This window comes from Polypterus senegalus, chromosome 9 (genome assembly GCF_016835505.1).
Source record: "Polypterus senegalus isolate Bchr_013 chromosome 9, ASM1683550v1, whole genome shotgun sequence".
Taxonomy (NCBI): Eukaryota; Metazoa; Chordata; class Cladistia; order Polypteriformes; family Polypteridae; genus Polypterus; species Polypterus senegalus.
In genome coordinates this window covers 58,790,878-58,814,707 of record NC_053162.1, presented here as the reverse complement: position 1 = coordinate 58,814,707, position 23,830 = coordinate 58,790,878, and the positions used below count along the sequence as shown (strand labels likewise).

The 23,830-nt window shown below is 38.6% G+C and overlaps 1 protein-coding gene and 1 long non-coding RNA gene across 3 annotated transcripts in view; one reads left to right on the top strand and one right to left on the bottom strand.

Annotated features, from left to right (window-relative positions):
• Positions 1–21,673, bottom strand: part of mylk3 (myosin light chain kinase 3) — a 78,848-nt gene extending 57,175 nt beyond the window's left edge. Inside the window, exon 1 of one of the 2 annotated variants that reach the window (XM_039763137.1) lies at positions 21,356–21,673. In XM_039763137.1, coding sequence (XP_039619071.1) covers positions 21,356–21,433 — 78 coding nt within the window. In that variant the 5' untranslated portion in view covers positions 21,434–21,673. Of the gene's footprint in view, positions 1–584; positions 1,330–21,355 lie in introns of those variants that run through there. The other variant, XM_039763136.1, reaches the window with a different exon arrangement.
• LOC120535354 overlaps positions 1–23,830 on the top strand; it is a 59,231-nt gene that overhangs the window by 1,255 nt on the left and 34,146 nt on the right. Inside the window, exon 2 of the long non-coding RNA XR_005634889.1 lies at positions 1,548–1,740. This is a non-coding gene — a long non-coding RNA (uncharacterized LOC120535354). The remainder of the gene's footprint in view (positions 1–1,547; positions 1,741–23,830) is intronic.

Here is a 23,830-nt window from a genome sequence, read left to right as displayed (position 1 = left end):
TACATTATATTATATTATGCCTGTTTTTCCATTACTAGAGATGAATGTATTAAGTAGGAGTCAGGAGTGAAATCTAAATGGAAAATTATTTATCATACATTACATTATATACTATATCTTTAGGTTTTACGGGTTAAAGTTCTTCTGTACAATGATGTCTTCTAATCATATCAAAAATGTAATAATAGTATTATAAGAATAACCTAATTTTAAAATACAGTATTCTAATTTTAAAGTACAACATTTATTAATTAGTGTATGTGTTCAAATATTGCAACAAACTATTCATTCAAACATAATTTATGCTTTATGGTTAACTGGATCATTTTAGTGAATAGCCTATATGAAAGAATATACAGCTGAGTAAAGGGTAATTTCCATTCACTGTAATCAGTTTATGATATTATAATTTTAGAAAGTTTTGAAACCAATGTTTATAGTAGTGTTTGTTAGTTAATGAATCACAAATCTGCAGAACAAAAGTAGTTAGAACTGTCCCGCGAGGCCAAGAGATGCAGTAATAAAGGCATTAGCTGTATTTGTAATTTAAAAAGTGCAAAACAAATCTCTCTTAGCTAACTAACCTCATCAAGAAGGCTAACTTTTCTCCAAGGGACCATGCCTTTAAGGATATATTCCACTACTTTTGAGCTTTTAAATGTCTCTCCAACAAATCGAATGACTTTGTCCACTGCAGACATAGTGTTATCCATCTTGTCAATTTTCTCCTTTTGTTTGGTTGCATCCAACTGAAAAGACTTAAGGAGTTTCACTGTTTCTGTACACAGAGCTTTTATCTCACTGAATTGTATCTGTTCTGATTTCTTCTCTGTAGAAGAAACAGGTTCATCCACTTGTTTCAGCTTACCAAGCCCTTTTTCCAAATTGCCAATGCCTTGGTATACAATATCCAGCTTCATGAGCACTTCTCCCTGGTTGTTGACTAACTTTTCTACTTTGGAGTCTAAAAGACTCAACTTTCTGTCCATAGCACTCATACTATTTGTTGGATTAAGACTAACTTTTTTAGCAGGAGTTCCATGTCCAGAGCTAGCTGTACTGTCCAAGGTGCCCCCTTCATACATTTTTGCAATACAAGCTGCTAGTGATCCCTGCTTGCTCATTTTGTCTGTGCTATTTAATTAATTACTGTCTGAAATCCAAAGTGATCCCAACATAGTCGTGTTTTGCCTTCTTCTGCTTTTCTTATTAATATTCTTTTTTCAGAAGTCCTCCATGGTACTGAACCCCCGATATAGGATCTCCTTTTGTGCCAGCAGTGTGACAGCTCTCTTAAATAAACACCTCAGCTTTGATATGCTATCTGCCTGACACACACAAGACTTTTATATGACCTGCTAGGCTCAGCACAGTCCAAATTCTTCAGCCCCCTTGACGTCACAAAAACATTTAAAATTGTTTCTGAAGAAGCTGTTGACTGCCAGGCATGTGGGAAAGGGTCTTTTCACAGGGTAAGCATTTGGCAAAGGAAAGAAGCAATGTCTGCTTATGAAAATAGCTTTTTCTTTTACTTTTTCCAAATGTAGGCAGCTTTCTAAAGAGGTGTTTGCATTCTGCACAGACGAGTCAACCCTGAAATGACTGACTCAGAGAACTCTACAGCTGTTTCTCTAAGCACAGAGAGTAAAATCTGAGCTCTCAAATGGCACAAAGGCACACTAGAATCACACTTGGCAAAGGGAAAAATGAACAACTAATGCACAAAGTAACAAAGTGAAGGTACATTTTGACATATCCAATCTATTGTTGTTATTTTTTTATTATAGTGTCATTTATATTAAATGTATAATTTTGGTTAGCTGGGGAAAATCAGTAATGCACTTAAGAAACTTTGAGGTCATCATCATGCCAAATAATAATGTAATTGTATCTGCATTTTACTAAGAATGTTTACTGATAATTTAATAACTTAACAGTGATAATTTGTTAAATTCTGAAAATACTGCATAAAGATAACAATGCATCCCTCCATTTGTCTAAGCACACTTATCCACTGCAATATCACAATGAGATGTTTATCTGCGACAAGTATATCAAATTAATACCAAATTTTACTCAAAGATCTAACTTACTTTTACTTGACTTTATCGTGGTGCTAATTTTTCAAACAAAGCTTGTTTATTCATTGTTCTATCCTGTTAACTATCCATCCATCCATTAACCAACCCGCTATATCCTTACTACAGGGTCACGGGGGTCTGCTGGAGCCAATCCCAGCCAACACAGGGTGCAAGGCAGGAAACAAACCCCAAACAGGGCGCGCACACACACACACACACACACACACCAAGTACACACTAGGAACAAAGTGTTTGGACTTTGGGAGGAAACCGGAGCACCCTGAGGAAACCCACGCAGACACGGGGAGAACATGCAAACTGCACGCAGGGAGGACCCAGGAAACTAACCCGGGTCTCCTAACAGCAAGGCAGCAGCGCTACCCACTGCGCCACTGTGCCGCCCATCCTGTTAACTATCAGGATTAAATTACATCACCTAATGTTCTTGCCTGACCTGGACTTTCTTAGTGACATATAGAGTAATTAATGGCAATATCAGTAAAATGTATTTATGGCACAGCAGATACTGTAACTAATATACAGTGGTGTGAAAAACTATTTGCCCCCTTCCTGATTTCTTATTCTTTTGCATGTTTGTCACACAAAATGTTTCTGATCATCAAACACATTTAACCATTAGTCAAATATAACACAAGTAAACACAAAATGCAGTTTTTAAATGATGGTTTTTATGTTTTAGGGAGAAAAAAAAATCCAAATCTACATGGCCCTGTGTGAAAAAGTAATTGCCCCCTGAACCTAATAACTGGTTGGGCCACCCTTAGCAGCAATAACTGCAATCAAGCGTTTGCGATAACTTGCAATGAGTCTTTTACAGCGCTCTGGAGGAATTTTGGCCCACTCATCTTTGCAGAATTGTTGTAATTCAGCTTTATTTGAGTGTTTTCTAGCATGAACCACCTTTTTAAGGTCATGCCATAGCATCTCAATTGGATTCAGGTCAGGACTTTCACTAGGCCACTCCAAAGTCTTCATTTTATTTTTCTTCAGCCATTCAGAGGTGGATTTGCTGGTGTGTTTTGGGTCATTGTCCTGTTGCAGCACCCAAGATCGCTTCAGCTTGAGTTGACAAACAGATGGCCGGACTTTCTCCTTCAGGATTTTTTGGTAGAGAGTAGAATTCATGGTTCCATCTATCACAGCAAGCCTTCCAGGTCCTGAAGCAGCAAAACAACCCCAGACCATCACACTACCACCACCACCATATTTTACTGTTGGTATGATGTTCTTTTTCTGAAATGCTGTGTTCCTTTTACGCCAGATGTAACGGGACATTTGCCTACCAAAAAGTTCAACTTTTGTCTCATCAGTCCACAAGGTATTTTCCCAAAAGTCTTGGCAATCATTGAGATGTTTCTTAGCAAAATTGAGACGAGCCCTAATGTTTCTTTTTGCTTAACAGTGGTTTGCGTCTTAGAAATCTGCTATGCAGGCCGTTTTTGCCCAGTCTCTTTCTTATGGTGGAGTCGTGAACACTGACCTTAATTGAAGAAAGTGAGGCCTGCAGTTCTTTAGACGTTGTCCTGGGGTCTTTTGTGACCTCTCGGATGAGTCGTCTCTGCGCCCTTGGGGTAACTTTGGTCGGCCGGCCACTCCTGGGAAGGTTCACCACTGTTCCATGTTTTTGCCATTTGTGGATAATGGCTCTCACTGTGGTTCGCTGGAGTCCCAAAGCTTTAGAAATGGCTTTATAACCTTTACCAGACTGATAGATCTCAGTTACTTCTGTTCTCATTTGTTCCTGAATTTCTTTGGATCTTGGCATAATGTCTAGCTTTTGAGGTGCTTTTGGTCTACTTCTCTGTGTCAGGCAGCTCCTATTTAAGTGATTTCTTGATTGAAACAGGTGTGGCAGTAATCAGGCCTGGGGGTGGCTACGGAAATTGAACTCAGGTGTGATACACCACAGTTAGGTTATTTTTAACAAGGGGCAATTACTTTTTCACACAGGGCCATGTAGGTTTGGATTTTCTTTCTCCCTAAATAATAAAAACCATCATTTAAAAACTGCATTTTGTGTTTACTTGTGTTATATTTGACTAATGGTTAAATGTGTTTGATGATCAGAAACATTTTGTGTGACAAACATGCAAAAGAATAAGAAATCAGGAAGGGGGCAAATAGTTTTTCACACCACTGTATTATTCCTGGCATCAAATACCATTGCTTTATAAATTCTGTTTCCAGTCACTTAATATTGATATTAATTTAGAAATCATTATAGTCTACACTTTCTTTTGTTTAAATTGGAGGAAAACTTATTTTTCCATTATGTCAATAAAACAAAATATCGTTTACTTATGTGGGAATTATTTAGGAATATTTTCTCGGACTCTGGCACTGTTGTGGATCAGTTAGCACTGTTACCACGTGGATTCACCATCCTGACCTAGGATTTTATGCCTTGTGTAGTTTGCACATTCGTCTTGTATCTGGTTGGTTTTTTCCAAAGGTACTTGGTTACATAACTTTCATAATTTTTATGGGCAGAATTTCTAGGCACAGCCAGGGTGTTGAGGGGGTTCGGTTTGGTGGACTCCAGATTGGGTCACTGCTTTTTGCAGATGATGTTGTCCTGAATCGGTTCACAGCTGAGTGTGGTGGCTGGGATGGGTATCAGCACCTCAAAATCCGAGACCATGGTACTCTGCCGGAAAAGGGTGGAGTGCTCTCTCAGGGTTGGGAGAGAGATCCTGCCCCAAGTGGAGGAGTTCAAGTATCTCGGGGTCTTGTTCAAGAGTGAGGGAAGAATGGTGCGTGAGATCGACATGCAGATCGGTGCGGCATCCGCAGTGATGTGGGCTCTGCATCGGTCTGTCATGGTGAAAGCTCTCAATTTACCAGCCGATCTACGTTCCTACCCTCACCTATGGTCATGAGCTATGGGTAGTGACCGAAAGAACGAGATCGCGATTACAAGTGACTGAAATGAGTTTCCTCCACAGGATGTCTAGGCTTTCCCTTAAGAAGCTCAGTCATCCAGCAGAGGCTCAGAGTAGAGCCACTGCTCCTCTGCATCGAGAGGAGTCAGATGAGGTGACTCGGGTATCTGATCAGGATGCCTTCCTGGTGAGGTGTTTTCAGACACATCCAACTGGGAGCAGGCCCTGGGGAAGACCCAGGACACGCTGGAGGGACTATGTCTCCCGGCTGGCCTGTGAACGGCCTCAGGATTCTCCCGGAAGAGCTAGAAGTGGTGGCTGGGGAGAGGGAAGTCTGGGCATCTCTGCTCACGCTGCTGTCCCCGCGGCCCGACCTCGGATAAGCGGAAGAGGATGGATGGATGGATGGATGGATGGATACTCAGTTACAACTTTAGCTTCTCAAAGATATGTGTGTATAGTTGATGAAAGACTCCAGACTGATTCTCTGTGAGAGCAAGTGCCAATGTTTGCATAAATTAAGAGCTCCTGCCTTGTGCCTGATGCTGTTAGTTTTATAATCAGTCCTGTGAGAGATTGTGTGTGTGTGTTCACAGATTTTAAATTGCTTGTTAAAGAATACAAAAAAATTAGGAATTTTAGAAAAGGAAAAAAAGGAAAGTATTCTAAGAAAAAAACAAAACCACAGATATAGTCAAAAGACTTGTTTCAAAAAAGTCCTCAGATGAGCTTGTTGCATTGCCCCGTATTACTAGCTGTTTTGATTATCTTCAATCCAATTAGTAGATAATAACTTATATAGGCACGGTGTGATCTTGACAAACACAGCAACCACAAATAGGATGGCTGCTCCCTTGAATGCAGAACAAAATGGCTACAAAATCCGGGCACCACTATCATAACGAAAAAAGGAAAAAAGAATTGGGGAAAAACAATAAAAAAAAACCTCCAAAAGTGAAGAAAAATAGTTCAGGATCATAAGAGATGCTGGACCTCTGTTCCCCATGATAAAATACACAATGACATGCTGATTAAGCAGGTTTAAAAATGTTATACAGTATATGCTAATTTATTGGGCTTTTAATTGCAGTATTTGCAATACCATAAATATAAAATATTATTCATATGCCTGCCCAGAGAAGTGTGTCTTTGCTATATCTAAATTATTACTTTTGCTATGTCCACAGCAGTGACAGTTAAAACTCTAATAGACGAGGTTGTATACTGGTTAACACTAGAATTACCAGAGCCTATGAAAAAACTTGTAGATCCGTCCCACATTAAATTGCTTCACACCTCTCCATCAGAGCCTTTTGTCCTGTAAATGTATCGGTAAGCAGCAAACAGCAAGCAGTCTGCTATCACATCCCTCCAACCCGCACAGTTTTCTCAGCTCAAGCTGTTTACCTGTGTGTCAATTGCTTATAGAGTTGTATAGAGTGAGAAGTCAAGCAAAATGAAACCTTTTAATACTAAAACATCACAAACGTTTCCATTTTAATGATGTGTTTACATAGATTGTTGTAGACATAGAACACACATGAAATGCAAGTGTCCAAATAACGATACAGTATTTAAAAAAGATGTCATTTTGCTTGACTTCTGACTCTATACAACTCTAAGCAACTGACATGCAGGTAAACAGACTTGAGCTACGAAAAGTGTGCGGCGGTGGGGGGGATGTGATAGTAGGCTGCTTATCAACACATTTACAGGACAAAAGATGCTGATGGAGAGGTGCGAAGGGATTTAAGGTGGGATGGATCTACGAGTTTTTTCGTAGGCTCTGGTAATTCTAGTGTTAACACAGAAATCATGTGGTTAAGGGAAATGGACACATGAAGACATCTCACATAAACAGGGTATACATTTCTGTAATTTTTTTAAAGGCTAAATCAAGAGAAATTAATATTGTGCACAATCTGACTTAAATTTGCTCCGGTCAATGAATGATTGAATACCAGTGTATTCTAGGACAGCACTCTGATATAGTGGTTAGCCCTGCTGCTTTATAATACTAAAGTCCTGGGTTTGAATAGCACGTTTGGGAACTGAATATGGAATGTGTATATTCCTCCCTTGTCTGGATGGATTTTCCTCCGACATCCCATAGATATGGACGTCTAATTTTGCTCCCTATGATTGACAGTGGGTGCATGAGCGTGCTCTGTGACAATTTGTCTAGAATTGGTTTCCCTCAAAGCCCCTGGGCACCATTTCCTTGTGACACTGAACTATATTATACAATTTGTAAAATGCATGAATGTATGTGTTCTATTTAAGTTTGACTTGTATTCATTTCTGTGACAACATGACTATAGGTCCTTCTTACCTAACACTATTTTGTTATGTTGTTAAGGTTTGGGTATAGTTTTGACATAATACAGCTTTATGTCCCAGCAGTAAATAAATTATAGACTGGCAGGTATTTGGACCAACAACTTTCCTATTTATTACATTTTTGTTTTAAATCAAATTACTTTGATCATAATGTTCCTGTAATTTTGGCAAGTTTACATTCACCATATCTTGTGTTTTCTGTTTTCATCCTCCTTGCTACTGTATATTAAACTCACTGCTCCTTTACTCCTCATTGTGTTTCACGACCTGTCTTGTTTAAGCCTTTGCCCATGTGACTTTATATGACTACTATTTCACACTGTCTATCACTGCACACTTATGGCACCTGTCAGCCTGTTACTGACCTCCAATCTATTGCTAATTATAAAAAGACAGTTAAGGTACTGCAGCAGTATAATGTTTATTCATTGCTCATGTACCGTTTCCTCAAATTATATTTTTTTCATAGACCCCTGGTGTTTCCGACTCATTGCTTTACTTTTTCCTGCAGCTTATTCTATGCCTTTGATCACTGCATTTTTTTTGTACGGTGAGGTTTCAACTACTTCCAGCTGCTTGTTTCTAAAATGGATCCAGCTTTAAAACCATGCCATAGTTAAAATTCACTTCCTATAAGACCAAATGGCAGCCCTGTAACATAACCCTTTCATGAATGAGATAGGGCAGTTCTGAGTCAGTGTAGGAAATTAAGTAGTTCTTCTGAACTTGAGGCAGAATCTAAATATGAATTGAACAATTCAGTGCAGTGGGTGCTGTTGACAATATTTTTAGATTTATACAAGAGGAACATAATTCAAACCTGTACTTAGAGAACCCGCGGGTCACACTTTGCCTACAACTCTGTGTCATTTTTGTTAGTGAAGTTTTAAAACTAACTGAGCCAGAATTAACATTTGCTTTTGTATTCCTTTAAAAAAATCCTACATTTGGTCTGTTTTATTTCCTTTTGATTTTACATAAAACATGTTTTTGTCCAATAAAATCTTATTTGAGGATTTTTTTTTTGTAAAAAGCATGTCTGGATCTATCGCTTATGAAACTTAAAAAGGCAGCATTTCTTTCACTTACAGTATTTAAAATCTATCTAGTGTTTATGAATTCTAAATTGGCCCTGTAGGTGGGTGTGTGTGTGTGTGTCTGTGTATGTGTGTATGTGACTGGACCCTGCGTAGGAGCAGTTTCCCAACCTGGATTATCTCCTGCCATGGGCCCAATGCTGCCAGGATATGGTGTAGCCCCTTACACCCCTGAACAAGAATTAAGTGGTATTTTGAAAGTTGTGTTACGTTATGTTGCTGATTTTACTCATTATTTATTTAAAATGTAACCTTTCTCACTAGAATAAGTGAATTTGACAGTAGATTCAACTTTATTGTCAATGTACAGGTACAATGAAATGCAGTTTAGCATCTAAACAGAAATGCAGAGCTAAAATCAACAAATAACATCCAAACATGGGAGTTATTGTTATCCTAATGTGTCAGGACAGAGTGATGAGCTGAGGATATGGCATCCTTCGTTGACCTATTGGGATGACAGGCAAACTGGTTGGGATCTAGTGTAGTGAGGTGAGCTAGAGCCAGTCTTTCAAATCACTTGGTGATGATGGGGGTGAGTGCAACAGAACAGTAGTCAATCAGGCTTCCTGGAGAGAATAGTTTAGGTACTGGTACAATCGTTTTGCACTTAAGGCATGCAGGGATGACAGCCTGGGCGAAAGACAGATTGAAGATGTTACCTAAGACAGTTGCCCAGCGCAGGCCTTAAGCAGGTGCACCAGTATGCAATCACAACCAGCCACCTAGGGTACATTCACTGTGGTCATTGCAGATTGTACAGCGAAGGTAGTAAGTCTAAGGGGCAGTTTTGAATGCAACAAGCATGAAGGTTGTTTAGCTTGTCAGGAAGGAAGATATTACTTCATGCTGAGGTTGTATTCACCTTCCTGTATTCTGCGATGGTCTGGATGCCTTGCCACATACGTCTGGGGTCAGAGTTTTTGAAATGATCCTAAATTTGTTGCTTGTATTTACAATACGATACAATACAATATATTTTTGTATAGCCCAAAATCACACAAGAAGTGTGGCAATGGGCTTTGACAGTCCCTGCCTCTTGACAGATCCCCCCCAGCCTTGACTCTCTAATTAGACAAGGAAAAACTCCCAAAAAAGGAAAAAATGGAAGAAACCTTCGGAAAGGCAGTTCAAAGAGAAACCCCATTCCAGGTAGGTTGGGCGTACAGTGGTTGTCAAAAAGAAGGGGGTCAATACAATACAATACACAGAACAGAACAAATCCTCAATACAACAAAAAAATAAAAATTTACAAGTTCGAAGCATAATTTAACAATAGATGATGTCACATAATATGATTTGGATTTGTTTGTTGTTGAGTCCTGGAGACCTCAGCCATCAAGCTGCCTCCCCCATTTGGCCATTCCACGGCTGAAACAGCGCTGGGCCAGCCAATCCGATGAAAGCACCCCTTTTTCCCACGATTCCTGCGATCCTCCATCAGGGATGACTTTAAGTTAGGCAGGCAAAACAACTTGGCTGGTGGGCCGTGGCACTGAGTGCCACATTTGAGTACCAAGAAGAGAAACAGAATAGGTGAGGGTTAGTAACAAATTATAACAATCATGTTACTTATGTTTTAGTGCTAATGACTAACAACAGAGATGCAGTCTGTACAGTTAATCAGCAGCTCTAGTCAGAATATGCTAAACTAAAGTAGTGAGTCTTCAGCCAGGATTTAAAAACTGAGACTGAAGGAGCATCTCTTATAGTAGCAGGCAGACTATTCCACAGTTTAGGGGCCCTGTAACTAAAAGATCAATCTCTCACTGTTATTTTATTAATCCTTGGAATCATAAGCAGACCAGCATCTTGAGATCTTAATGTGCGCTCTGGTTATTTCTGTTTGGCTCTCCTGATGCCCTTTTTGAGGTTGGCCCTGGATGTGCTATAGCCCTCATGTGTCTCCAGATCTGAAAGCAGCATCACAAGCTTTCAGTAGGAGTCTAACCTCTCTATTTATCCAAGGCTCCTGGTTAGGGAAGGTCTTAGTCCGTTTGTGCGCTGTGATTTCATTAATGCTTCTACTGATATAATCTAGGGCAAAAGAGGTGTACCTTTCAATGTCCACTTCGGAGTCCTGAGTGCCATTGGTGGCAAAACAAGCCCCAGTCTGAATACTGAAACTTCTGCTGTACAATAAAGCAGAGTCTGCCTCTTCAGGACAGACTTTCACCATCCTCACTGAAGGTCTCACACATCTGATGAGTGGTGTGTATTTGTGGAGGAGGAGCAGGGAGAGGTGATTCGATTGTCCAAGCTGGTGGAGCGGAAAGGCCTTGTAGGCTTCAGCAGTTTTTGTATACAGGTCATCCAAGATTCAATCTCTTCAAATGGGGCAGGAGATGTTTTGATGAAACTTGGGGAATACAGTTCTAAAGTTGCAATGACTGAAATTGCCCACAGTAATGAAAGTCCCATCTGAATGTGCCGTTTGTTGTTTGCTAACAGCAGCATGCAGTTCTTTCATTGCAAGCTTAGTGTTGGCATTCGTTGGTACATACACGGCAGTGAAAATAATAAACGTAAATTCCTGGGGTAAGTAAAATGGTCTATATTTATTGATCAGATATTGCAGATCAGCAGAACAATGACCTTTCGTTACAAAAGTGCCCACACACCAAGCATTGCTCACATAAATGTACAGACCTCCACCTTTGATCTTACCATGTTCTCTATTGTTCTGTCAGCCCTGAGAACACTTTGCCCCCTCCAGCTCAATAGAGTTGTCTGGGATAATGTCATTTAACCATTTTTCTGTGAAAATCATGATGTTGCAGTCCATTATACATGTGTGTGAAGTGATGCAGAGTTCTTCTAGTTTATTATCCAAAAACTAAACATTCCTGAGAAAAATGCTCAGCAGATGTAGATGGTGGGTGGTTAGCTAAAGCCTCGCCGAATACCTCCAGGCTTCCCTCTAATTTGTGTATGATCTAAAACCTGCTGCTGGTATGTCATCTCATTATTTAATGCGTTATCAAAATTTTTAACAGGGTGACAATTTTTTGTTGGCATCCTGTTGGATGTGTATAGAAAGGAATAATCTGTAAAGTTTGCTATCACACTATGTGAGAGGTAGGAAGCATACTGTTGAAGTTAGTTTCAAGTAAAATTGAGAAATCTTTTTTCACAAGTGATCATGATGGAGTTATGGTTAAACAAAATGTGTGCACGCACTTGCATGTGATGGCTTAGAGATATTTTGCAATTCTAATGGCAAAGGTAGTTTGAGGAGTGCAGGGGTGTCAGTCTATTTCTGTGTCTAAATCTGTGACATATTTTAAACACCAACCAGATAATAGCTGGTGTACTAGTTTTACTATTATGCCTTTCAAATAACTGTTTTGAACTTAGTCAGGTCAAGTTGGGGAGTATGCACTGGTACACACAATAAAACAGCTGGTTGTCAACCCCCCAGGCAGACATGCACTCCAGTCCCACCCTTTGGAAATGACCCTCTATCTGCCGCAGCCAGGTGTTACATGGGTGTAACCTTGGCCTGGTCCAGCCACTCGGGTCCTCAACAATGAGGATCCTGTGAGCCGGATCACCCTCGGGGAATCACGCCACATGGCCGTAGTGCCATAACTGATGCTCCCTCATAATGGAGGGACTCAATGAGCAACACAAAGTCAGACCAGCGGTACCCATGGATTCTCCAAAGAGACACAGTACCAAAGTACTGTGTCTCTTGAACTCAGTATGTTAACAAAAATGTATAAACTATTTAAAATGGGGCTTTTGTCAATCAATGTTCAAGTCACAATTATAAAGAGACATATAATCATATGTCAAAAATTCTAAAAAAAATATGGTATTTACTGTTAATCCAAGAAATCGCTGGAATATACACTCAGCTTTCCACAACAAAATATTTTTCCCTGTAACATTTTAAATGCAAGTGACTCTGTTATAAGAGGTTATTGATTCAGTATATAAGCAAAGCAGACTGAGCCTCATTCCAAAATATTGCAAACATTACAACTGGATTTTCTTTTTCCAGAAAAAGAAGCATGTGTGTCTGGATGACTTTCTCTCCATTACACCCTGTCAACCTAAGCAATGACAACTATGCTGTCAACCAGCTGCATTTTGGCAGGTCCTTAGACTACTACTGGCTGTCTTGCATTATTGACATTTCCAGTGTTTGTAACATTATTGTTTGTACTTTTAACACAGGTTTCTTTATAATGTGAGAATTTTTTGCCCAGTGTTTTCAAACTATCTCTTTGTCTGGTTTCTGGATTTGAATTATTGTCTTGCTAACCTGTTTTAAAATCATTTTGCATATATCAGATGTCATCAGACCCAAGTTATCCTTCCACCACAATGTATCACTTCTTTGGAGGTTCTTCTTTCTGTCCTCTGCATCTTGTTCTGTTACACCCATCACCTGCATGTCTTCTTCCACCACATCCATAAACCTTTGCTTAGGCCTTCCTCTTTTTCTCTTCCCTGGCAGCTCTATCCTTAGCATCCTTCTCCCAATATACTCAGCATCTCTCCTCTGCATATGTCCCAACCAACAGAATCTCGCCTCTTTGACTTTGTCTAACAACCATCCAACTTGAGATGACCCTCTAATGTACTCATTTCTAATCCTGTCCATCCTCGTCACCCCCAATGCAAATCTTAGCATCTTTAACTCTGCCACTTCCGGCTCTGTCTCCTGTTTTCTGTTCAGTACCACCGTCTCCAACCCATATAACATAGCCAGTCTCACTACTGTCCGATAGACCTTCCCTTTCACTCTTGCTGATACCCGTCTGTCACAAATTACTCCTGACACTTCTTCACCCATGCCACCCTGCTTGTACTCGCTTTTTCACCTCTCTTCCACAATCCCCATTACTCTGTACTGTTGATCCCAAGTATTTAAACTCATCCACCTTCGCCAACTCTACTCCCTGCATCCTCACCATTCCACTGACCTCCATCTCATTTACACACAAGTATTCTGTCTTGTTCCTACTGACCTTCATTCCTCTCCTCTCTAGAGCATATCTCCACCTCTCCAGGGTCTCCTCAACCTGCTCACTAGTATCACTACAGATCACAATATCATCAGCAAACATCATAGTCCACAGGGACTCCGGTCTAATCTCGTCTGTCAACCTGTCCATCACCATTGCAAATAAGTAAGGGTTTAGAGCCGATCCCTGATATAATCCCACCTCTAACTTGAATGTATCCGTCGCTCCTACCGCAGACCTCACCACAGTCACACTTCCCTCGTACATATCCTGTACAACTCTTATGTACTTCTTTGCCACTCCCGACTTCCTCATACAATACCACAGCTCCTCTCGAGGCACCCTGTCATATACTTTCTCCAGGTCCACAAAGATGCAATGCAACTACTTCTGGCCTTCTCTAAACTTCTCCATCAACACCCTCAGAGTAAACATCACATCTGTGGTGCTCTTTCTTGGCATGAAACCATACTGCTGCTCACTAACTATCACCTCACTTCTTAACCTAGCTTCCACTACTCTTTCCCATAACTTCATGCTGTGGCTCATCAATTTTATCTCCCTGTAGTTACTGCAGTCCAGCACATCCCCCTTATTCTTAAATATCGACACCAGTACTCTTCTTCTCCACTCCTCAGGCATCCTCTCACTTTGCAAGATTCCATTAAACAATCTGGTTAAAAACTCCACTGCCATCTCTCCTAAACACCTCCATGCTTCCACAGGTATGTCATCTGGACCAACGGCTTTTCCATTCTTCATCCTCTCCATAGCTGTCCTTATTTCCTCCTTGCTAATCCATTGCACTTCCTCATTCACTACATCCACATCATCCAACCTTTTCTCTCTCTCATTCTCTTCATTCATAAGCCTTTCAAAGTACTCTTTCCATCTGCTCAACACACTCTCCTCGCTTGTGAGTACATTTCCATCTTTATTCTTTATTACCCTAACCTGCTACACATCTTTCCCAGCTCCGTCCCTCTGGCTAGCCAATCGGTACAGGTCCTTTTCTCCCTCCTTAGTGTCCAACCTCTCATACAAGTCATCATACACCTTTTCTTTAGCCTTCGCCAACTCTCTCTTTACCTTGTGCCTTATCTCCTTGTACTCTTGTCTACTTTCTGCATCTCTCTGACTATCCCACTTCTTCTTTGCCATCCTCTTCCTCTGTATACTCTAAATTATGTTACTAACTTATAAGAAGCTAGAGCAGAATTACTTCAGTAACTTAAGGCTGCACAAGATTTGCTACAGATTTTATTTCTTTACCTGATACTGATATTTACCAGACCAATCATTCTAAGCATTAGGCAAGTTCTAAATCTGCACGGAGTGGTCCAATTGCAGAGTATATTCACATACACAATTTATACTCCAGCTGGGATGATTTACAATTACCAATTATACAAGCATGCATGTGTTTGCATTGCGGACATGAGGGGAATGTGACAACACTACACTGACAGTAACTAGGTTGGGATCTGAACGTAGTTGCCTAGAGCTGTGAGGCTATATCATTATCTACTGCATCACTGGCTGCTCTGTTTATTTATTTTAGTATCTATAACAATTGCTTTTGTTTTGTTCAACTGTTTTCATGATGAACAAATTTCTATCTTGACCTTTGAAAAATATTTCAATATCTGTTTCAGACTAAATGAAGAGTTCATTTTTCACTTTTAACTACCATCTGTCCCAATTTCCATAAGTGACTGCTTTTGAGACAGGAAATGAAAGGTTACAATGTGTTACCTACAAACATCTATCTTTAACTCCTGACATTAACTGAGGAATGCCAGCCATGCATGCTCCACATTTATAGAATAGCTGTGCAGTTTTCAGAAGACATTATGTGTATAGCTTTGTTAAATGTGTATAGGCATCCATCCATCCATTTATTTTCCTAACGGGCTTATCCAGGGCAGGGTCACAGGGAAACTTAAGGAAATCCCAACAAGCTCTAGACGCAAGGCAGAACAATCCCTGAACAGGGTACCAGCAGTAGAACAAAAATCACAATATAAACTTTAAAATAGCAAATGTTTTGCATGCACCCAAAATAGTCAGGTAATTGCTGCTTGAAATTAAAAACAGTTTATAGTTACAGAAGGGGCTGCACAGAGGCACAGTGGGTAGCGCTGCTGCCTCGCAGTTAGGACACCCGGGTTCACTTCCCGGGTTCTCCCCGCGTGGAGTTTGCATGTTCTCCCTGTAGTCTGCATGGGTTTCCTCCGGGTGCTCCAGTTTCCTCCCACAGTCCAAAGACATGCAGGTTAGGTGCATTGGCGATTCTAAATTGTCCCTAGTGTGTGCTTGGTGTGTGTGTGTCCTGTGGTGGGCTGGCGCCCTGCCCGGGGTTTGTTTCCTGCCTTGCACTCTGTGTTAGCTGGAATTGGCTCCAGCAGACCCCCGTGACGCTGTAGTTAGGATATAGTGGGTTGGATAATGGATGGACGGATAGTTACACAATATAAAGTAGCTGGAACAGGAAGACAGTCAGTGGGGATCAGTGACCAAAGCTCATTGTTGTCAAGGCAAACATGCATTGTCCCTGATGGTGGGTTATTAGTACAGCTCCCTTGGCATTTGCAACATTCTTGTTTAAGTCGCTCTCAGAGTGGAGTGTTTACATTTTCTCATTATGTCTGTGTAGGGTTATTTAAGGTACAGTATTTTCATATTCCAAAGACATGCATGTTAGGTCAACTGTTGGCTCTAAACTGGCTCAAATTAGCTGTGTGTTCTCTGTAATAAACTGGCATCCTGTCCAGTGTGTACATGAGAAAAAATATTTATTCACTTCCTGTACCCAAAAACATATTTTGCTATACTGTTCAAAGGCTATGGAAGGACTAGTATGTAACTGGGATTTCCAGTCTTTGTACGTTTCTCCCGTGGACTTGGCTAGTTGTTTGTCCTCTACTGACTCCAGTGGCTAGATCAACCCATATGTATATATATGTGTGTGTGTATGTGTGTGTATAACTGTTGAACTCTAGCATGTCAGGTGAAACTGCAAAAACTAACATTCATCACAACTGTGCTATTTTTATAAGTTCATTATTTCACTTTTACATACTATATATTTAGCTGGCCCCCAATAATAATATTAAATATATACAATAATAGAAAAAAAATATCACAAGCATGTAATCTAAGGGGCAAGTAAAAACAGTAAACAAAATAAATACAAGTACAAAAGAAAAATATAAAAAAAACAAGATAAAAGTAGATTAAAGTAAAAAAAAAAACAAATTCAAAACAAGCACGTTTTAAGAAGCAATTCAAAAGAAGATTCATTAAGTAAAAGTTCCTCCAGCAAGTCATTGATGAGCTGAGGTGCTCTAACCACAAAAGTACAGTTTCATTTAGCCTTTAAACTAGCTAAGGTACATGAGGAGCTAATAATTCACACATGGAATCAATGGCCAGACCATCACTAAAATCTTAAAAACATGCCTGAACCAGACTAGAACCTGTAACGATATGGGAAAATAGAAGTGAGGTGTTCTCTCTGCTTGGTTTTAAGTGCAATTCTGGCCTCAGCATTTGGTGCCATATGGAGCTTTCTCAATAAGACAAGGTTAAGAAACCAGTGCAGGTATCCAAACATGAAGACACTAAAGAGTGCATAATGATTGTTGTATCTGTAAAATTCAGAACTGATCTGATCTTCTGGTCTTTGGGTAATTTTTAAGGTGATAAAAACATGGCTACATAACATTTTATGTGTTTCTCAAAATTTGGACTAGAATCAAACACAACGCCCAGTTTCTTCATAACAGATCTATCTTTCTTTGACAATGGGCCAAGAGATGACCTAACTTGACTATGCAAGTGATGTGGGAGTATTATGACAATATCTTACTTATCTGAGTTTAACTTGAAGAAAATTCTGAGTCAGCCACACTTTAATATCTGCCAAATAGTTCCTTCACTGAAAGAAGTAATTAAGTGATGTTGGACTTGCAGAAGAAGGAGATGTTGTATCTACTATGTCACCAAGAAGAAGCATGTTTAAGGAGAAAAGGATTGGTCCTAGGAATGAAAACTGATGTACATCACAAGTTAACAAAGAAGAAAAGGCAATGTAATCCCTAACTACCACAAAAATCCTGTAATTTGTCAATTAATATGTGAACCATTAAAAGGCAAGTTGCCAGTATAACAACCTAATTCTGTAATCTGTCAATTATATGCAATGATCTACAGTATTGTGGCACTCAGGTAAAGTAATACAAGCAAAGAACAGTTACCACCTTCAGCATTCATTAATATATAATTATGTCATGTCACTTTTTAATCTGCTTAATGAAGACCAGGGTCACGGGAGATTATATCATCTAGCACAGCGCACAAGGCACAAACAATCCCTGGACAGGTCGTCAGCCCATTGCAGGTCAACCACACACACAAATCACAACCCAGGGCCAATTTAGCATTACCAGTTCACCAAGCCTGCCTGACTTTGGACTGTGGGAGGACATTCGATCAGACACAGGAAGAACATGCAAACTCCATGCAAAGAAGATCTGGGACATGAACTCTGGTCTTCTTACTGCAAGGCAGAGCACTAACACAACAAGAAGACTAGGAACTGGAAAAAAGAATTCTAAGTGTGATATTTAAAAAAAAGACTAATTTGTTTTTTAAATGTGATGTTTTAAAAAGATTAAAGAGAGGATTATTTCACGATTTTTGAGATAGAAGATAACTTTGAAATTTGCCAATAGTTAAAAAGAGGCTAAACATATGATGTCTTAAAATATTTAGGGATACAGCTAGAAGACAGGGGATGATCAATAATGGAGAGCAAATATGAAGATACTACATATAGCACTTTATTAACTCAAATTTGAGCTGCACAGCCTCAACAGGGTTGGAAGAAGGTTTTAAGATTCCAACCTAACCTTTAAATCGTTCATTGAAATTAGCAGAAACTGAATTAACGCAAAGTGGTTTAGACAGCATACCCCATGAAAAGATTTGATACTCTCAGTCTTATCAGTGACAATGAATTAAAACAATATATTCTTTAGTGGAGGATTCACATAGGTAAAAACTGACTGGATTTAGAAGGCAATTAACCATATTGAACAAAAAAAGACAGTACTTATTGGTAATAATTTAATTAGAAAAATATTTGGCTTGTTGCATAATGTCATTAAGACTTTCATTAATAGAGAGTAAGACTGAAATCCCATTATCATCACCAACATTTGACCTACATTATCTTTAAAGATTGAGAATTTATTTATTTTTTGTTCTTTATTTCGCCTTATACAATTTCTTGTATTAAGAATTTGTTAATTTTCACATATACCTTGGACACAGAGTCAGCCATTGTACAGTGCCCCTGGAGCAACTGAAGGTTAAGGGCCTTGGTCAAGGGCCCAGCAGAGTAGGATCTCTTTTGGCAGTGACAGGGATTCGAACTGGCGACCTTTGGGATACCAGAGCAGATCCTTAGCCTCAGAGCCACCACTCCGCCCTATCTAAGCAAACACTTTTAGTACATTTATTTATAAATTTTAAAGGTGGCACAGAATCTAGAGTGGATGAGTAGGGACAGATAAAATAGTTTACTAATCATAATATATAATAATAGTTTCTCTAACCATAAAAATTAGAGACTGTTTATTTCTTTGTAAGTGAGCAAACATACAAATTCAGCAGGGGATCAAATACTTATTTCCCCGACTGTATATAGTATATAAAAAACCCAGATGAAAGAAAGTATAGAATTCTGACCCCACCAGAACTGTAAGGGTTACTCATTAAGAGTATAGTAATCTGTCCACTTTTACATGGCAGAAATAAATGCTAGACTAATAACAATGCAATAGTTTTAACTGCAAAGAAATATATTTTAATACTAAGTACAATATGAAAGTATTTTTCCTTAGAACATTACAGTTTACCAATATATTGTAACATTGTAGAGTGTCTTACCAAGTGGTCAACCAGTTTTTGGTACCGTGCATTACACAGGTTATTTTAATTGTCAGCACTACTATTATGCATCATAAGAGGGTGGCTTAATAATTGCTTCTGTTTTTCATTTCTATAATATAATGGCAATGCTGGCATAAACATTTAAGTTATAGTTCAACATTTCTTGTTTTTACAAAACAGAATGAAATTATTGTACAATATTGTACTTGACAAAACATTTTTTATTTGAACATATTTATTTACATTTACTGTGGCATTGTTCTTTTTGGAACCATGAATAAAATAACAATGAAGAATAGTATGCAGGAAGGCTTAACTGTTAACAGCAAGAAATAGTATGCACTAAATCCTATTACACAGATAATAAAGTCTAACATTCTTAAATCTGGATGATCCAATAAAGGGCTGGGGGGAGACTGCCAAAGCCTATCCCTATAATAGCAGCATTAAGGGCCCACTCATGCCAATTTAGAATATTCTTAATCCAGTATAGGATAGAGGATAAAGGAAAGCTAGACTAACCAAAAGAAAAAAACAAGTAGAATTTTGAAGAACATGCAAATTCCAACCAGACTCGTGGATGCAGAATTTAGACCTAGGGTGCCAGACCCACAGCACAACCTATATCACCATTATGCCGTCTATCAATTACAAGAGATTTAGTTTTATTAACAATTTTAAGTTGTTGCATAGTGTATACAGTATATGGTTTTAGAAATTTACAAATTCAGATTTTAAGTGAAATGGACTTTTTTAATAGATGTTTAAATATTTAATACAAGGGACGTTCAAAAGGTTTCCGCACTTTGATTTTCATTGGAAACGATAAAGACAGGAGTAGTAATTGGGCATTAAAAAGTTGGTATGACATAGGGAAAAGTCCCCTTCATTTGCGATGGAATATGTATAAAAGTAATGGAATTTGTTTTTGAAATTCTTAATGAATAGAGTTTAAAAAAAAAAGTGCAGCAACTTTTTGAACGTCCCTTGTATTAAATATTTAAACATCTATTAAAAAACTTAATCTCACTTAAAATCTGAATTTGTGTAGCATAGAGGTGTATCAATTTGCAGTGCTGCCTTGCAGGTCATAATTGTCAGGTTTGATTTTGGATTTAGATATATCGCATGTGTATGTTTTCTGTGTATTTGTGTGGTCTCTCTCACACAGTCCAGATTGATTTCCTCTACAGTGATTGTAACGGGAGTGTGTGTGTGTGTCTTATAATGAACAGAAATGCCCCTTTCACCTGTTGCTATAGAAAAAGCCTCAAGGTACTTACTTCACTTATGATCATGATCAGGATATGCAAGTTTTAAAATGAATAGTACAGTACTACTGTAGTAGTATATAGTTTAATAGGAAAGAACCATAAGGAAGAGGGGTTAGAGGTCAACTCTGAATTGTACCAACTAAACGAACAGAAAATATAACGTGATTAAAGTAGAAATTGTTGTTGACGATCAACTTCTTTCCTTACAGGTTACGGCAAACAATAACAGTCAAATAATTTATTTATAAAATTGCACTTTAGGATTTTACATGAACAAGGTCATAAATAAAAATTAGAGTTCTACTGTTAGAAGTGTTCCTTTTAAATCACACTTAATTTTGCATCAATTTACTATATTCAGTTAACACAAAATACTGATAAGTGTTATATAATGCAGAAAACAAACTCTCTTAAATAAAATCATTCCATAACAAATAGCTTGTGTGGGTGAGTAATGTCTATGGGGACTGTAATTTGGAGTGACGTACAATGACCTGACAGTACATATCCTATTTTTATAATTAACTAATGTTATAAATTAAAGAGAAAAAACTTTCTGGCTGACTTTTCATCTTCCTGTTAACTTATTTTTAAAATAATAGCTACTGCTTATCATATTAAATTCCTTTTGATATGCATACCACACTGTTATATATATTATAATAGTTTCTGTAGAATTTTTAAACAAAAAACAAATCTACATAACAAAAAAAAAAAACAACTTACCGCAAACCTTTGTATGTATTCTGATACACTGAATCCACCTGTACGTAGCAGAAGAGATCGATAGAAAGATGTCCCCATTATTCAATTTCTAGCATTTTTACTGTTTTGTTGTTCACTGCCTTCATACAAAGCAATGGAAAAAGTAGGCCAGATGAGTTAGTAATTGTGCTGGAACTTAAAGAGTGTGATGTAAGGCAGACATTGTATCTTATCAGCCACTTCAGTAAGCATTCATAATATCCCATTCTGATATCACTAGTGCTGCACCACTGCAAAATACATTGCTTAGCCACTTCCTGTAAAAAGATAACAGCTGCTATAGATTACATCAGGTATTTAGGAAATATGAGAGACAGAGACAGAGAGAGAAAGAGACTATAAATAGCACACATTTTGTTCTATTGTGTGGAAAATTCTTTGGTAGATGTTTCTTCAATTGTGGAGTAAACAAATACTTCAGTCTTGCATGTTAAGAGAAATGAGTATGTTTGATCAACAGAAGGGCATTACAATGCTTCCAGGAAGAATGTGCTTTCATTTTTGAAATTAATATTTCTTTCACTGATTTGGTTCCAACTGACATTACAAAGTAACAATGATACTGACTTGTTTCTTGGTCAAAGCTGGGTTTACTTCTGGCGTAGGGTTGTTCTTAGTAATTTCAGGGCAATTAGCTCATAAAAGCAGCTAAGAGTCCCTAGAGTAACTACACTTGTGAGCCCATGATCAGTCTGAAGAAAAATTCACTAAGGTTCCTGCTTGTTGTTCTTAGCAGCAGGATCTTACGTCCTAAATAGGATTCTCCTACCACATTATGGCTTGGAGGAATTACACTGGGCCCCTGCTAATTCATGGCCTTGTTTTCTCTGTTACTGAAGAAAGCCATGCAGCCATAGAATATTACAGGATAACTGTAGAAAAGGACAAACTGAGCAAGGAATGAAGAGAACAAATACAATAAGAAATTAGCAACTGACTGTCAAGATAAGAAACCTGCAGACATTTCAATACATTAAAGTTTTCAATAAAAAAGCAAGGTTCAGGGTTGCTTTATTTAGTCATGTTTACACAACAAAACATGAAATTTGCCTTCTCAGTTGCACCTAATAACAAGACAGAAAGAAATGAAACAAAACACTGAGAGACAAGACAGGTTAAGGTAAGGCGGTTTGATAATGTATATATTTACACAAAAATTGTTACCGGATACATATCAAACCTTAATCATTTTCTCTGATATTCCTTATTAAAAAGTCATATGGCACTAGGAAGAAAGGAATTTCTGGAGCGATTTGTGCGGGTTTTCAAAGCGACTGTCCTTCCTGATTTACTGAAGATAAGTTCTACATGGGGCAGCACGGTGGCGCAGTGGGTAGTGCTGTTGCCTTGCAGTTAGGAGACCTGGGTTCACATCCCGGGTTCTCCCTGCATGGAGTTTGCATGTTGTCCCGGTGTCTGCGTGGGTTTCCTCCCACAGTCCAAAGACATGCAGGCTAGGTGCATTGGCGATTCTAAATTGCCCCTAGTGTGTGCTTGGGGTGTGTGTGTGTGTGTGTGTGTGTGTGTGTGTGGTGGGCTGGCACCCTGCCCGGGGTTTGTTTCCTGCCTTGTGCCCTGTGTTGGCTGGGATTGGCTCCAGCAGACCACCCAGTGACCCTGTAGTCAGGATATAGCGGGTTGAATAATGGATGGATGAATAAACACAGAAAAGATAAGATGGTCCATAGAGCAGAATTACTATTATATTTACACATTCATAAGCTGGAAGAAGGATATCACACATCACATTATAACTGGTCATGTTTTGAACTAGCGGCACTCACAATTCCACAAAACAGTAAAAAAAAATAAAACCTCACTTCAGCCAGGTTTAAAAAACCTGTGCAGTTGTACTCATAATATAAATGGATAAGCTTTTGTTCATTTGGTTGCACTCTCTCTTGTACCTTACAAAATCCCTAAAAGCACAAAAGCTGCTCCATTCTTTTCATGGCACCATGCCAAGCCTTTTCTGATCTTCCTCTATGTGCTCACTGTGTGAAATGTATTTTGCAGTGAAGTAGAACTCCTTCATTTAGCAGGGTTGCTTTTAACAATTCAGAAAATAAGGACTAAACCTGTAAAGAGCACTTTAATTAAAGCAATGTTCTACAATATCCTGGATTTTTACAAACTATTTCTTACATTTTAACATATATAACACCTATAATAATTACATATTTTTGAACCATATATTTAAAATTATATTGCATTATAACTGAATAATAAGTATATTATGGGAAAACAACAAACCCTTCCACATTATGTATTATTGATTGTTTTGTTTATAGTGCCACCTTAGGAGACTAATGTAAGAACTGTTCTTGCATCCTGCTGGATCAGACCTCCCATTCAGAAGGCAAGAAAAAAAAATTTATATAGTCTCATACAACAGAAAAAATATCAACAATGGGTGAAATGGACATAGGAGAGATG